Raw genomic sequence first — 16,890 nt, forward strand, 5'->3', positions numbered from 1 at the left:
ACTCCCACCAACCACACACATAAACACCATTATTAAATGTATGCCAAAATGTATTTCTGAATGTTCCACTTTATGAAAACTAGTTTAGCAGGTACTAAAACAAGGACTGGTGGTGAAGCCTTAAATCCACATCATAACTCTGTTATGTTGCTTGGCCTGTTTTCCATGATAAGCTCAGATGCAGAGCAGAGGACACTCAACTCCTTTCCTCATTTTTTTTTTTTTTTTTTTTTTTTTTTAACAAGTAAGTGATCAACAGCCCATCTAATCACCACCACGGTGTACCCATCTTTTTGCTGCTTCCAGCAGGATAACGTGCTCAGCCACAAAGGTCATCTCAGACTGGCTTCTTGAACATGACAGTGAGGTCGTTGTACTCAAACGGCCTTAAAGTCACCAGATCTGTTTCCAATGAGGCAGCAAAGTTGCATCATTGTGGCAACTGTGTGATGATGTCATATCAATATGGACCAAAATCAGTGGGAAACACGTCAGAACTGGAGCCCTGAAACAAGCTGGTTGATGTTGAGCTCTATTTGTAACAAACTACGTGGAAACCTTCCTATTTACGTGTTAAATAACCCCCTGGAAATACTAAAATAGATAAAATAATATAGACTAAACAATAACCCTGTATTAATTAGACTAGATGCCATTATATGAAGTCTTTTGAAGTTATACATTAAACATAAATATTAGTGCAGTCATTATTTTCACTCCCCAAACTAACTTGTATTTTATTTATAATTTTTAAAACGTATTCACCAACATGTCAGTTCATTTTCTTTCGTTTGAGTCTGTCGCCCATTTCATAGCTGTCGATAATATATTAACACAAATTCACCAAACTGAAAATTAAACAACCAGCAACTGAAGAAAAGAAAAAATAAACTTTATTGAACTTTGTAATAAGGTCTTTTTCACAAAATATGACATTAACACACAAAGAAAGTCCAACATATACTCTTAAAGTGGAATTATTAGATTTTAAAGGAAAGGGGGGAACTGGAGCAAGAATAAATCGCTGAAAACAACATAATCTACTGTAATCCACACACGCATCAATAAAATAGTCAACACTGGCCAGAGAACAGAAACCACAGGAAGAACACGAATATAAGCAGGAAAAAGGAAAGCCAACAAGTGTTTTTCTATTCGTCAGCTGATGTAACAAACAAAACTAGAAACACGTGACACTGCATCCCTTTCGTTAGCTAACATTCAGGGACTCAAACATGAGTAGATCCCAAAGGCCGCTGCAGAGGTGTGACTGACGCACACTGAAATGTAAAGTTTGCCGCAGAGTTCGACTTAAGCCAAAGTCTAAATAAAGGAGGATGATACATTGTCAGAGAAGGTCAAGGTCTGGACGTCACATGAATTGTAACTGTACTTTTCCAGAATCAGCTGAGTCACGAGAAGAAGAAGAAAAAAAAAAAAAAGTCACTTCAAGTAATTTCAGCCAGCAGAAAGCAGAAGTGGTGGCTCTTTTCCACAATCAACACTTGAACACACACACACACACACACACACACACACACACACACACACACACCAAGTTAAACAATACCAAAGAAACTTAATGTTGTGAGAACATTAGAGAGAAGGTTTGATGGCACGACTCAGGAAACAGGACACTGCTGAATATTGTGCATCATTCAAGCCTTTATGGTGACATAAAGCAAACAGACTCCATAAGTAGAAAAAGATATTTTAAATGATTTGGAATTGCATGTATGTTTCTGCAGGTAATGTGGCTGGAAGGCACAATTGTTTGTGTTTAACATGCGCTCATCATGTTATTGTTTGGTTAACTGAAAAGAAAAGAATCTCCTTTGGTAAAGTAACCAGAAGCTGCCAGCGCATTTCAGCTCAGTTAGATGTGCAACCCCGTTTACAACAAAGTTGGGATGCTACATACAACTTCATAAATAAATTCAACTAACTGGCAATAACAAAGGATTGGATTCAAAAAGAGCATTGGCAAGATTTAGACGACTTAGACTTAGAGCTGGAAATGGAAATGGAGAGCGGTCCGGCACTCTTTAAAAGACCGTGCAAGCAAACAGTTTAAAATATTTGTCAATGTAATAAGCAACAATTTCTTAAGAGCAACAAATCACGATAGCCATCTGGAGACAGTGTATTTTACCTAATATCACAAAAACATTCTGATAAACTGGGAAACTCTTTACATAAAAGGACAAATTAAATATCAGTTTTATACTGGAAAATGCTGCATGGGCTCAACAACACTGCTGGACTCTATATTAATATAGAGTTCATCTTATTCCAGGATTTTCTGGGCCCGTGTTTATTTAAGATGGGCTGTGGAAAACGCTCCTGCTGTCTGACCAATCACAATTTAAGGGATCGAGCCCATCTGAATGTTTGGTACATTAGCGCACACGTTACAGCTAGCATTCAGCATTTTTCTGCAGCTTACACAGCATCCCAGCCCGGTTGGAAATGTGGTTGCAGGACGGGCAAATAAAACCTGAGTAATGACGGGAAAACAACATCTTAATGCCAATTCTTCTGTGTACGTAAACATCAAAATGTAAAGCAAATCATCCCTGTGTGCGAGGCGTGTTTCGGTGAATTGGAACTGGAGTGTGTGCTGAACACTTGTTAACTACGTGGAATTTGTGTGCTCAGGAAACACTTCTGGTCAACTCACATAACACAAATAATTTTAAGGTATAAACCCTCCAGTGATAAATGCTGCACACTTACAATTTGTTCCCATGTAACATTATTTACAAGGTGATACAAGGAAAATACAGGGAATAAAGGATCAAAGCACTTCATCGACCTGCAAACAGCTGCCAGATGGCAGTGGGAAAATGGCTACAGACACTGAGACACCTTAAGATCAACCACTGAATCTGACTGCAGTCACTGTAGAGGCCAGGTAGTTTGGCTGGTGGATAGTAAAGGCAAGAGGGATACGCTGAGGAATGAGGCTGAAAAAAGTACTTAAAGCAGTGAGAAACAGTGGTCTCATGTTTCATTTCTCAAAATAACTAAAGATGGACCCCAAAAAAGAAAAAAAAGAATATGCATATTGCATGCCCATGCAATGCAAGTAAAAAACATAATTTTCACTTGGTAACTGTTCAACAGAACTGCTGAATCAGCACCGCCCTAAAATTCCCAAATACAGGCAACAATGAACCAAGTTACTCTGAGGTTTCTCTTCTTGATTCAAAGAACAAACTTCCATTTCAGCAGAGTGCTGCAGCACGGACGTCCACTATCCAGGCTAGGGTGGTGGTGCAACAAAAGCTGGGTTGTATGGAGGCTGGACTAGGAAGTCTGCGCCTGCAGGTGGAACGTTGGGCTGCGGCTGGGTCGGAGGCTTCAACGGGTACGCCGGCTGGCCGGGTGTGAACGCAGCCTGGCTGTAAGGCATCTGTTGTGGAGGATGGGCAGGGCCAGCTGGAAACAAAAAAATGAAGTTGACGTGACAATGAACACAACCTCAACTTCAGCTCTGCAGCTTGAATGTTTCATTTCCCTTTTTAGAAAAACCTCAAAAGACCCACGTCTATGCAACCGCAGTTTCCACCTCTACATTGAATACAGCTGTTTTGCATAATTGCAAAATATTATTGCTAAATCTGAAAACATTTAATGAAACACAATAGTTAATAATGTCGAGCATTTCTTTAAAAAACTCTTTAATTCTATCCGAAAACCTTTGTTTCGCACAGATCAGTTTGAAAAAGCTACACCTTCAGAATATTCTTCTACAATAAAAACTAAACATCTAACCTGCATTTTATAAGTGGCTACAATTAAATTACAGTCATTCAGTCTCAAATCAACAGGGCTTTCTGCTCAAACATCCTTGATTTGCATAAAAAGTTTGAACATTTATGATGATATAATTAAAATTTTAGCATTTTCTGCATTTTTGTGATTAAGAATTCTTTATACTTTTTTTTTTTTTAGAGTGTTGTGAAAATCACAACAAATACTGGCATGCTTGTTTGTTTGAGATATTTTTGGACAGAGCAGCTCCTTTTCCCAGTTAGAAGCTTCAATCAGCATTTCCTCAAACACACTGTTTTGGTGTTCAAAGCCTATTTAAAGCTAGACCAACACAATGTTTGTTAATTACAGGGATGAGGAAAATTCACACTTACTTGCATCCTGATAAGATGGTGGTGGTCCTGGTGTGAATGGTTGTCCATGGTAGGGTGATGTGGGCATGGACTGAGCTGCATAGCCCGGCTGAGCTGGATAACCAGACTGAGCTGGATAACCAGACTGAGCTGGATAACCAGACTGAGCTGGATAGCCGGGCTGCACTGGTACTGGCTGGTAGGGCATTCCCTGGTAGGACTGAGATTGTCCAGGTACTGCAGTTGGTTGCTGCGGGTAACGCTGAGGAGTGGTGGTGGTGACCACTGTGGTGTGGGTAGTGGTCGCTACCACAGCTGCAATTAAACAAACAAATAGATTAGAAATATAGAAAACTTTGGCTGTTTTACATGCAGTGTAGGAGTACAACTACAGGAGGAATTATTCAGGTATGGAGATAAAAGGATTCAAACTAGTTTCACTTAAAAAAAAAAAAAAAAAAGACATCCTCATAAACCCTTATAAATGTTTATTACACACATAACACACTCCATAGGCATATGTACTAAATCCACATTGGCTTTGTCGTGATTGCCAGTGCAGAAAGATTTAAACACATCAGGAAAAACGATCTCAAAAGAGATTCCAGTTGAGTCAAAGGTATTTGTACTTCCTATTCTGTTTGTATTCAGGAGGATATGAGATAACAGAGGATTACAGACCAACCAACAGCACAAATAAAATGATCCAAATGTCCTGAACTTGTTTGGAACATGCCACCAAGTTAAACACACAAGTAACTTGCCTTGGACAAATATGAGGCAAGAGCTACGCAACTTCTGCAATTAACCAACTGTAAAAACCCAGCTGTCAAGAAAAAAAAAAAAAGAAAGCAAAAATAGTTTACAGTTTCGATTCCTGCAAATGGATCTTCTAACACTACAGCTTAAACACAGAAGACAGGATATCCTGGCTGGTAATTAGCCAAATAATTAACAGCCAAGATCCAAAACGTCTTCGATGTGTATCATAATGTATGGATAATATTCTTATAAAGAATGACTGAAAACTGAATATTAATCAGAGAAAGACAAGAAAAGGGTGCAGTCTTAAGTAAACATCCTCGATCATCCTCTCTAGCTTCGCCTAATGAAGAAACAGCCCTGCCATAGTCACACTCAGAGTGTAAACCCATCGCTGTGTAAGCTCAGTAAAAATGAAAGAAAGAGGGGGAAAAAAAAACCACCTGGGGGTGTAACGAAGATGTTCTTCAACATCTTCACGACCACTTCCTGTAAATGACGTAGGATGGCTTTCTTTTCTTCTTTTTTTTTTTTTTTTTTTTCCTTTCCAGTCTGTGGTTGTCATAGAAACAATGAGTCACACAGCGTGGAGCTCTGACTTCCTGGATTTGATCCCATCATACCACTGGAACTGAGGCAGCCAAGGAAGCCAGACTGCGTTCCTCACTTGCATTTTAGCCTCTCCGCCAGAAGACTGTCGCCTAACAGCAAAACATTAACCAGCCGACTGACAAAGCTGACAGGAGGTGCAAGAACTGGGAAGAGCGTTCATTATGGTGAATGCACGTCTCTGTAAACATAAATATGGACGTGTGGAGTCAGATGCTTTCCTCTATTGAGCAGAATTTTTTTTAAATTCTTTTTAGGGAAGCGGATCAAGATGTGGCCATGGACATTAGCGGTTTCAAAAACACAGGATAGTAGAAAGAACTGTTTCAGGGAATTGTGGAATTAAGGAGGATAAAGTGGAATACAATGTTTATAATCTACCGCAGATAAAGAGTTGAGCGCTGCATTCTTGGCAAAATAATCTGTCAAAGTTTTCTCTTTCCTATTGAAGGCCGGTGCCCTCTTCACCTATATGGGAGATTCCTCTTTCTCTCCTCGTTTCTCCTTCACTAACTGAGAAATGCAACAACCTCCTCCTCTGTATATTTAAGCCTGTGATTTTGATGTATTTTTGAGGAAAGTAAATAAGGCACATTAAGTAGAGTTACAGGTAGAAAAAAGGCCAGTTCACCAGATATTTAATGGACAAGACTGATGATGTGGGATATTTTCATTACTCTCAAGAAAGCCAATGAAAAGCCCACAATGTTCCATCTTCCCTACACAGTGTGTGACATCACACTTCCCACTCAAATACCAAGGGTTAAAAAAAAAAAGAAAAAGGTCCCAAAAGAAACCCGTTTAGTTTAAAAATGTGTCAAATATTCATCTGCATTTTCTGGACTAAACAGTGACGCTTTCAGGAACTACTTTCAGCGGTCTTTGTCTGTTGTGAGGAAAAAGTGGAACAGGAGGAAAAGGGATAAACTGGAATTTACATTCAATGTGAATGTGTTATCGACAGATAAATAGACACCTTTGGAAAAACATCCATCCAAAAGGAAAAAAAACAAACAAAAAAAAAAACAAAACGATGCTTTATGAGAGAAATCAAAGAAGGTGAAGAGGAAAGTAGTAGTTAGCCTGGGTCAACTATTTATATAATAGAGAGAGCTTCACGACATCACAAAAATGATTTGTGATCTAAAAATAAAGAAACAGTCAAACAAACTTCTGAGGTGAGAGAAAAGAATAAATGTTACATAAGCTACACTTAACCTATGTGGTTATCACAATAAATCTGCATTGCACTGAATTCCTAAGCAACTTCAAACAGTCTCGCTATGTTAATACGACACTGGGAAATGCCATTTGCTGTCTTTAATAGTATAAGTTTTTCTTGGTTTGCTATGTGAGTATTTCCCCCAAAAACGTGTTGATCATACTGACTAACAATCTGGTGTATCCAGGAGCCTCGTTTAGAGTGGTGCCAACAGCAAAATAAGGCAGTAGGTCACCCCGTGGAGAGGGGTCAAAGTACGATCCATTGAGGGATCGCTAACACAAACAGAGAACACATCCAGATATACCACAGTCCTCTGCAAAGTGTTGTGATGATGCCAAAGTTGGTTTAATAGCATCAGTTAATTTCTGGCTGTAGTTGGGTGAGATTTGAGAGTGGAAAAAATATATAAAGACACTTGGGACTTAGGAACGCTGGAGTTGTGGTTAAACAGACAAACACCTGTGCAGGTGACTCCAAGTAGGGCTGGGCCATATCATACTGTTCACGGTAATACCGGTAAAATGTTGGGCAATGATAAGAAAATGAAATATCGCAATAGAATATGGATAAAACACGCATGCGCAGAGCCTTTGTTTTCATACGCACATGGCGGAAAAAGCATGGCGGTGACGGAGAATGAGGAGAGCGAAAGCGGATCGTTGAATGAAACTGATGAACCAGAACTGGTTTGTAGAAATGCTGCAACTTCACTGGTGTGGAACTGGTTTAGCCTTTGTCCGTCAGATACACAACAAAGCACTATTTTTGGTAGCGCATGCTAGCGGGCCGTCGTTATTACCGTGTTGTTTGGAAAATACGGCGCACTTAAAATCAATCCTTTGATTTTTCTGAAAGTCGACAGAGCCCCTTATAATCCCGTGTGCCTTATGTATGAACTCTGGTTGTGTTTACTGACCTCGAAACGATTTTATGTGCACGGCGCTCGAAAATCTGTTAAATGTTTCAGTACGACTTTGCTGAGCTACGAAGCTGCACCGCTTGATGGATTGTCTGAGCATTACGGCTATCGTAGGCAGGAGCCTCGCGGAGTGATACGTACTGAGCTTCAACATAATGTTACCGTATTGTGTGTGTATAACCTGTTTTTAAGTTTTGTGGATATTATACATGGTTATGCTGAGGATATGTCGGCCAGTTTCCACTGGAAATGCCTTTTGGTTAAACTGTCAGCGAGAAATTTGCATTTGCACGGTAAAATTTTTTATATCGCTTTAATGCACTTAGAAAACAGCTGCTTGTTCAAGTAAAAATACATTGATGGGTTTTTTGCACTAATAAAGTTGTGGAGTTGTAAAGTATTTTGTCTAGTGTCAGTTATATCGATATACAAATTTTCAAATGTATATCGTGATAAATATTTTTGGTCATATCGCCCTGCTCTAACTCTAAGCAACTTAAAGCTGGTGTTTCCATTTGTGGGAAACTCAAAGTACTCAAAGTAAGCAGATTCAAAAGTCAAGTAAAGACATGACCCCTGAAGAGAAACAAATAAAGCAGCATCGTAGTTTGGCACCAACTCTAAACAGCAATTATCTTTAATGACATGCTGAGTCATCGTTCTGAGGGGTAAACTCTCACCAAGAGAATCACTGAAAAGCCAAAACTTGTACAACAAACCAGAGAAACACAAAGTGAGAATGAGGAACTTCACAGCTCTGAAGGGTTCACAAAGCCTCTGTATACTGTAGTGATTCTGAAACATTAGGTCAGGTGGTGCACTGTGCCTCAGCTGTGATGTTAGTCGTCAGGCTACATTTTGCAATAATGAAAGTCATGTGGTGGGTGGGCCAACAGTCTTCAAATGAGTCCCCTCATGATCTGCTTCAAAAACTACACGGACAAATCCTCCAACTCACTAGAAACCAAGAGTCTGGCTTCTTTAAGACATGGCAAAAAAAGCAGACATTCGTGTCTATGTAGGTGAGAAGCTCAACAGCAGACTGTTTTTTTAAAAAGTGTTGCTTGTTGGCCGAGAGCAGACAACCTGCAAAAGTGCAGCAACATGTTGCAGATGCATCAGCACGGGCCTACACGCTGTCTACATACTAAAAATAGGAAGTGTCACCGCTAAAGGTTGTGGTTACTTTACGTGCAATAATTGCCAATAAGTAACAATTACTTCAATGTGTCAGAAATCCCCTGAACTGTAGAAGATTCTCCCAGTGCCATGAAAAAGCTTCTTGAATCAGAGACCACATGAGGTTTGGGATGTGCTGTAGACGAGCTTAGGTATGTGACTTGTGTAAGCTTGTTCCCCGAGTCTGCAGAGAAAATGTGCATACACGACAGTATGACTCGCGCTAATGGGTCCTCGATATAAAGGTGATAGAAAGATTTAAAAGCACCAGTCGTGCAACGCGACTAATGCCGTTACATTTATTTATCTAAGGCCCTCGTTATACTTTTTGCATCTCCGAGTCTTCCTGGTCTGACTGATGTAATCATCACACAGTGAGCGTCCACGTGTCTGCCAGCTGTTTTCAACTGCACTGACCTTTCTGCAGGGTCTTCACATTACAATGCACCAGCTGAATGAGCTGAACTCAATTCAGCACATTAACTCTTCATAAACTGCTACTGGTAAGAGCAGATGCTACAATTAGACCCTTATTGCGGCCCTTGGGAAAATATATTGTCCATTCTTGGCTTAAACAATCAAAGACAGAATTAGTAAAACTTACGGCGTGGTTTGCGGCACATGTTGTACAGGCAACAGCAGGGGCAGACGCAGCAGCAGATGAAGATGAGTACAAAAATGATGGAGCCCACAATACCAGCCACCATGGGTAACGTATTATCGATATGATACTCATAACTAGCACTGTTGAAGCTATCAACATTATTGGAGCTGAAAAGGAAAAAAAGAAATTAGTATGAAAAATTGTCTTTACATGACATTAACTTACTACAAAACAGAAAAAGGAAACATTTACAAGTCACCAAGTCAAATTTAACCATTTTAGGACCTTTTTAAAACTGGAATTAATCACAAACCCAAAGTATGATGAAATAATTAACAAGGCCATCATGTATTTACTAGTACGCTACAATTTCCAGACCTTCAAAGCACTACACAACAAAAACAACTCCTGATACTATAGTTCAAGTAGAACCACGGTGCTGCCTCCCTTTCCTCAGAGTTTGTGTTTGCAGGTGTGTCACCTTTCATAAACCAGCAGAAAACATACAAAAGGTCCTTTTTCTGGGCTTTGGGAGATATTTTTATGAGAAGCTGAATTCACTGTAGTTCAGTGGTTTCAAAAAGAACAGATAACCTGTCAGTGCTACAGCAGGCATGTGGAGGAGTATGGTCTATTAATCTTAGGGATAATGTGAATGAAGGCCTCGGTGCAAGCTGTAGCTGACTCACACTTCAGCTCTATGCTGGTGGTCGTGCACAGGAAAACCTTACTTCCTGTTTCTTAACGGCCTAAAACACACACTTGGCTGTAATTACACAGAGAAAAGGGGGAAAAATGAAACCAACATCGAAAATAGATTGAAGGAGAAAAACATACCACTTTTTTTGGTCATCTTCTTTAAAACGACTGTAATAACTTGAACAACAATATCTGTAATAGCATTTCCCACAGCAATATTCTGGATAGCATTTCTGGACACTTTGGCCCATGTAGGCCAGGCAGTCGTCCCCTGCTGTAACAGAGCAGAAAGAGGGGCAGCAAAAATTAGCTCAATCGTCAATAAATCATTTCAAATAAATCAATTAGTTTAATTATTAGTTATGAAATTTCACTTTTCAGCACTGCAACTTGGTGACTTTTGGGAAACTGTTGATTCACCTTCAGTTTCATTTCAGAGGCTGTAGCTCTGGGTGTTGTTGAAGTCTACGACACTGTACAGAGACGTTTTCACACCCTTATTTATCCTCAGTTTAAAACCCCGCTGTTTCCACTTTGTGGGTACTTTGGATGATGTAGTTTCCACTGCTGCCAAATTATCTTTCACATGTTTCTTATACTACAACCGAGCTGTACCCTGCTCTGTACCTAATTAACTGGCAGCTTTTGCGACCAGATTATGCTTGATGGTAACTATGAGCTGAAACGTTAGAAAACAGCCGTACGTAAACCCCCATTACCGTGCACATGGCTTTCAACAAATAAAATGAGGCTGTAACAAACTAATCTTTCGGTCTTTTTAAAAAGGTTTAAAACACGAGCTGTAACTTTAACGACGAACGTCTGTGACATCGCCCAAACAGCGGTCTAATATCGATGTGACGATAACATCACAGACTGCGTGGCGGCCTGAGACAACACGCAGTTCGATAGCTAATGCGAACAGCGACCGTTTACAGATTAAAACAGTCAAACTTACCGGAAACACAAGGGAACAGGACCACATACAAAGCCAACGCAACAATAGTGGACAGGCCTGGCGCCATGTCTACTCCAACACTCCCGGATTCAGTCAAGGAACTGAGAGTCTTCGACAGCTCCGGAGGAGGAGGAGGAGGTGTGATGGACTCTTCGACTGCGGCAAAGCTCGTCTATTCCCGGAGCTGCCTCGCTCGGTTCATGTTCCAGCCCACTGCCAAACTGTTTCTATTCATGGACTGTTTATAGGGCTTTGAGTTGACGTCACGCCGCAATGCATTGTGGGAGCGCGGCACCATATTCGGGGTCTACGAATCAAATCAAACACACTGTGTTGGAACGACGATTACAAGATGCTTAAAAGTAGCTCGTGAGCATATTAATACGTCTTTATACGCAGTTTTTGGCTACGACCGTAGATGTTCTGTATAAAAACGTTTTACGAAGCGTGAAAACTACAATAAATACGGAAAAGAACTTAACGATAACGGATGTTTTTAAAGCGGCTGCAGACAATGTGGCAGACCTCCACAGGAAGTACTTCCGCGGCGGAAGTTGATCATTATTTTTTTTGTTTTATTTTTTGCTTTGTTTTTCTTTCGTGCTCATTTAGTGACATTTTACAATATTTAAATTAATTTGGGGCTGATTACCCAGAGCCCCAGTGACAGAAGGGGCTCCAACAAGCCTGCAAACAAGAGTTTTTTGTGTAATTTATCTCTAAGTAATAACTGTCACAAATTGACTCGATTTCAACGGAAATGGTTGATCGTTGCAAATTGTGCATTTATTTCTTTGTTTAATCATAACTTTAAAAATAAATACAGTGAAAACACGGTATTGAGAGCGTGAGAAGTTTCTCAAAGTTTGTATTGTTGCTCATATTGTCTTTGCTGTACACACATGCAGAGCTTGATCATTTATTTTCAGAAAACACATAGGGACAGACAACCATTCACACTCACATTCACTCGCACATTCACACCTAGTGGCAATGTGGATTATCCAATTAACCTATCCCCACAAACTGCATGTCTTTGGACAGTGGGAGGAAGCCGGAGTACCCGGAGAGAACCCACGCAAACACGGGGAGAACATGCAAACTCCACACAGAAAGACCCCGGCCTGATGGTGGAATTGAACTCAGGACCTTCTTGCTGTGCGGCAACAGTGCTAACCACTGTGCTTCCAGTTTGCTGCCATCAGGAAGGATACTGAAGAGCCTCCGGGCCAGAACACGCAGACTGAGAGACAGCTTCATCCATCGGGCTGTCAGGATGCTGGCCATCTCTGAATCGAGAAGGGGGGCCCAAGGGTACATCTTTCGCCATCATACAATGCTTTCTTACAGCGACGTAGTAGCTGAAATGTACTGAAATGCAACCACCACAATCATCACATCCTCTTATACCACTCACCGCTGTGGTTACACTGACCTGATGTCATGGTCCAGGTGACCCACAGGACCAGCGTTTCCACCCCCGGACGGAGCCGCCACATTCCTTGATTATTATTATTCCTTGATAACTTTGAGCTATTCTAGGTTATGGTATGCACTTTAAGCACCTCTTACCTTTGTTCGCTGTTTCCATCTATTGCACCCACTCTAAATAAAGCTTTGTCACTTTTGGTTCCTGCGTCTCCGATGTGCTGCCTGCCTTAGAGTCCGTTTCCCACACTGGCCTCTGGCCGTGACATCTGATTAATCTGGATGGTGTTTTTTTTCCTCTTCTCAGTCTATATTGTTTCTCATACACACAGGTATTCCTGTACATAACCCTACGATCTTCAGTCTAAGTTAATCTGCTCTACTTGCCGTGTTGTTTTGCTGTGTCAGTGCCCTTTGAACCATTTTCTCTGTATGGATGTCTGTTAACTTTTTTGTAACAGTAAAGGTAAAAAAAAGGCACAAAAAGAGGAAAAGCATCAATCGTGTGATAGAATATGAAAAATACTTTGTGTGGGATATTTTAATATGGTTTAAAGAAATGTAACTTTATTTTCTGGCATTGCAGATTTCCTTCAGGTCAGATCTGAGGTTAAAGGTCAAATAGAGATTGTTATGGTTTCTAAATTTATGGTTTAAAGACATCCAACACACAAGATGGCACAACGCTGCTGCCCTTAACAAGCGAAAAAGAGATGAGAGCCCAGCTAAAAGAAACAGAGGAGGAAGAAGAGCATGAACCAAACACATGATAGGCTGTCTGATTCAGGGTTGTCCCTGAAACTAGTTCTGGTAAACTACACTGAACAAAAATATAAACGCAACACCTTTGTTTCTGCTCCCATTCCCCATGGGATGGACGTAGAGACCTAAAATTCATTCCAGATACACAATATAACCATCCCTCCCAAACAGTGGTCACAAATCAGTCCAAATGTGTGGTAGTGGGCACATCTGCTATATTGAGATAATCCATCCCACCTCACAGGTGTGCCACATCAGGATGCTGATCTGACATCATGAGTAGTGCACAGGTGTACCTCAGACTGCCCACAACAAAAGGCCACCCTGGAATGTGCAGTTTTGTCTCACAGCAAAAAGCCACAGATGCCACAAGCAATGAGGGAGCGTGCAATTGGCATGCTGACAGCAGGAATGTCAACCAGATCTGTCGCCCGTGCATTGAATGTTCATTTCTCAACCATAAGCCGTCTCCACAGGCGTTTCAGAGAATATGGCAGCACATCCAACCGGCCTCACAACCGCAGACCTCGTGTAACCACAGCAGCCCAGGACCTCCACATCCAGCAGGTTCACCTCCAAGATCGTCTGAGACCAGCCACCCAGACAGCTGCAGGAACAATTGGTTTGCACAACCAAACAATTTCTGCACAAACTGTCAGAAACCGTCTCAGGGACGCTCAACTGCATGCCCGTCGTCCTCATCGGGGTCTTGACCTGACTCCAGCTCGTCGCCGTAACAGACTTGTGTGGGCAAATGCTCACATTCGATGGCGTCTGGCACGTTGGAGAGGTGTGCGCTTCACGGATGAATCATGGTTCACATTGTTCAGGGCAGATGGCAGCTGAGAATGTCCCAGTTCTTGCATGGCCAGCATACTCACCGGACATGTCACCCATTGAGCATGTTCGGGATGTGCTTGACCGGCGTATACGACAGCGTGTACCAGTTCCCACGAATATCCAACAACCTCGCACAGCCATTGAAGTGGAGTGGACCAACATTCCACAGGCCACATTGTCAATCTGATAGACTCCATGCGACGATGTGTTGCACTGCATGAGGCAAATGGTGGTCACACCAGATACTGACCGGTTCTGGGTCCCCAGACCCCCAATAGCGCAAAAAACTGCACATTCCAGGGTGGCCTTTTGTTGTGGGCAGTCTGAGGTACACCTGTGCACTACTCATGATGTCAGATCAGCATCCTGATGTGGCACACCTGTGAGGTGGGATGGATTATCTCAATATAGCAGATGTGCCCACTACCACACATTTGGACTGATTTGTGACCACTGTTTGGGAGGGATGGTTATATTGTGTATCTGGAATGAATTTTAGGTCTCTACGTCCATCCCATGGGGAATGGGAGCAGTAACAAAGGTGTTGCGTTTATATTTTTGTTCAGTGTACGTTAAAACCAAAACAGAAGTGCCGCTGAATCCCAACTCAACCTAAATGAAGCTTTAAATGCAACAGAAATATAAAATAGGTATGCAGGTGCAGATCGGGAGAAATAGACCCTGACACCAGCTGTTAAACACCAAGCTCCGCCTTCTCTGATTTGTTCAGCAGTGAGAACAAATCAGAGAAGTGAGAAAGCAGGTTAAAGATGCTAACATAAAAACACACATAACATAACATAAATGATGACTGGACCCACACACTGAGGTCACGTATAACAGAGATAATATAACATTTGAACTCTGACAATTACATTTGATAGTTGATGCAGTTTCAGTTCATAGCAGCTCAGTTTCATCAAAATTAGAATAGTTCATGAAGACTGGTCAGCTGAAATCATCACTTGCCTCATGTTCGCCAGAATTCAGGGATCAGAATGGGTTTTATTCATAACTGCTTTCAATTAAAAGCTTTTTGTCTTAGAACTGACCAAGTATCATATAATGAAAACCAGAGCAAACAAACCATTTTAACCTTCAACGACTCGCCTCCTTTTTGTTTTTTGCTGTAAACCACTAGATCGCACCATCCACCAGCACTTACCCTACTTAGTAACTGACCCCAACACCTGATCCAGCACAAAACACAGTTTTTAGTAAAGAGAAAATAAGTCATCCTAATCTTAAAAGCTGAGAAGATTTATATCTAAAACTATTGAATTGTTTCAGTTGTAATCCGGGATAATATTAGTCAATTATTTTATTTAGTCTATATTGATTCTGAGCTAAATCTGTGACTGCCCAGACCATCATTACAAATTAAGTTTTTTTTTTTAACAGTTTAAAAGGCCTGGTGTAATTATGAGAGAATTGGGGTCGAAACATCTACTATAGAGCAGCAAAATTGAAAGGAATGTGTGCGGGGGCACCTGTGCACCATTGCATCACGCCTCGCCAGCTTAAGATCTGTGTAGAGTCCTGTGTTTGGAGTTGTTTGTTGATGTGTATGGCTGGCAGAGGCAGAGCTGCAGCAGAGTGTGTATAGCAACCATGACCGAGATAATAAAGGATGCTAAAAAGCATGAAGGTACACCCGGGTCTGCCGTGGATTTCTTCCAGCATGTTTACATCTAAATGTTTCCTCTGATTTTTGTATACAAAATCTGTTCTGTGTAGACAGTTAGTACAAATAAAAGCTTTCAGTTTTAATGTTTGACTCCTCGTTCAGTTGATAAAATATTTTCTGACTTTCAGTAACTATTTTTGTAGATTTAAATGAAAGAGTTTGACAGAACTGCATGTGGGTAAAATTTCAACAAACACTCCTAAAGACAAAACAGATCAGCAGAGGGCAGCAAAACACCACAACCACTGGTGTTGGCCCTCTTCCTTGGCCTGGTTGAGAGGAACAAAAGGACTTCCGAACAGAAAATCTATTTTTATTCAAGATTGGTTATCAAAAGGTGTTTGGGCAATTGCCCATTTTGTAGATGAGGAAGGACATGTTTTAGGACATCAAGATTTTTGCCAAAAATTTAATGTCCAATGTTCTAAAAGTAAATTTAATTGGGTTATAAAATCCATTCCATTGTCACTTAAAAACATAGTTGTAAATGATATAATATATTCTCCCCCAAGTTAAGGCAATTATATATAGATGGTATTCGGTTTTGTGATGTTAAATGCAATAATAAGTTTCTAAGATCTTCATTAAGGAGTCTTTATTCCCCAAATTTACTTAGACGTAATTACATATTAAAAGATTTCCAAAGGGAAGAAATTGAAAGAATAAGAACTGATTATATCACCTTCCCTATCCCTCCTAAAGGGAAAGAAGTCCAATTTAAAATCTTGAATAAAATTTACCCAACAAATAGACTCCTTGGTGATAGATTCAAAATAGAAACTGGTAATTGTGTATTTTGTGAAACAGAAGAGGAGGATTTGGACCATCTATTATTTTTGTGCAATTTTAAACAAATTTTTTGGTTGGATTTTCATACCTGGCTTTATTCCAGTGGGATTCAAATTACCCCCATTTACCTTAAATATGGTAATGTTTGGAGTGTTTATGAAAGAAAAGAAAGCTAATTATGGTGTCAATGTGTTATTAATCTTGTGCAAGCAATTTATACATAAATGTTGTTTTTTTTAAGACCAAACCAACACTAGCTTACTGGAAAAAACGACTTAAACCTGTTGGTTAAATCTTTG

General features: G+C 40.6%; 1 protein-coding gene across 1 annotated transcript; it reads right to left on the reverse strand.

Annotated features, from left to right (window-relative positions):
- Positions 1 to 871: 871 nt before the first annotated feature.
- Positions 872 to 11,295, reverse strand: LOC147331340 (uncharacterized). Its single transcript, XM_086293631.1, has 5 exons — positions 11,086 to 11,295; positions 10,266 to 10,401; positions 9,429 to 9,595; positions 4,152 to 4,445; positions 872 to 3,441 (listed from the first exon to the last, which is right to left on the reverse strand). Exons 1-5 carry the CDS (start codon positions 11,150 to 11,152, stop codon positions 3,266 to 3,268), a joined length of 840 nt encoding a protein of 279 aa, XP_086149757.1. The 5' UTR covers positions 11,153 to 11,295; the 3' UTR covers positions 872 to 3,265.
- Between the last annotated feature and the right edge of the window lie 5,595 nt (positions 11,296 to 16,890).

The sequence above is a fragment of the Aulonocara sp. 'chitande type north' Nkhata Bay genome, linkage group LG5, assembly GCF_057382095.1.
Source record: "Aulonocara sp. 'chitande type north' Nkhata Bay isolate Kocher_YH1m ecotype deep benthic linkage group LG5, A_spYH_male_GT1.1, whole genome shotgun sequence".
Lineage (NCBI taxonomy): Eukaryota > Metazoa > Chordata > Actinopteri > Cichliformes > Cichlidae > Aulonocara > Aulonocara sp. 'chitande type north' Nkhata Bay.

Bases quoted from the DNA above. Each gene is read 5' to 3' on its own strand.
- LOC147331340 (XM_086293631.1), bottom strand. From the start codon at position 11,152: ATGGCGCCAGGCCTGTCCACTATTGTTGCGTTGGCTTTGTATGTGGTC. The intron at 9,596-10,265 runs GTATGTTTTTCT...TTTCCTTTTCAG, and splicing joins GAAGATGACCAAAAAAAGTG to CTCCAATAATGTTGATAGCT. The intron at 3,442-4,151 runs GTAAGTGTGAAT...TTTTGTTTCCAG, and splicing joins ACCATCTTATCAGGATGCAA to CTGGCCCTGCCCATCCTCCA.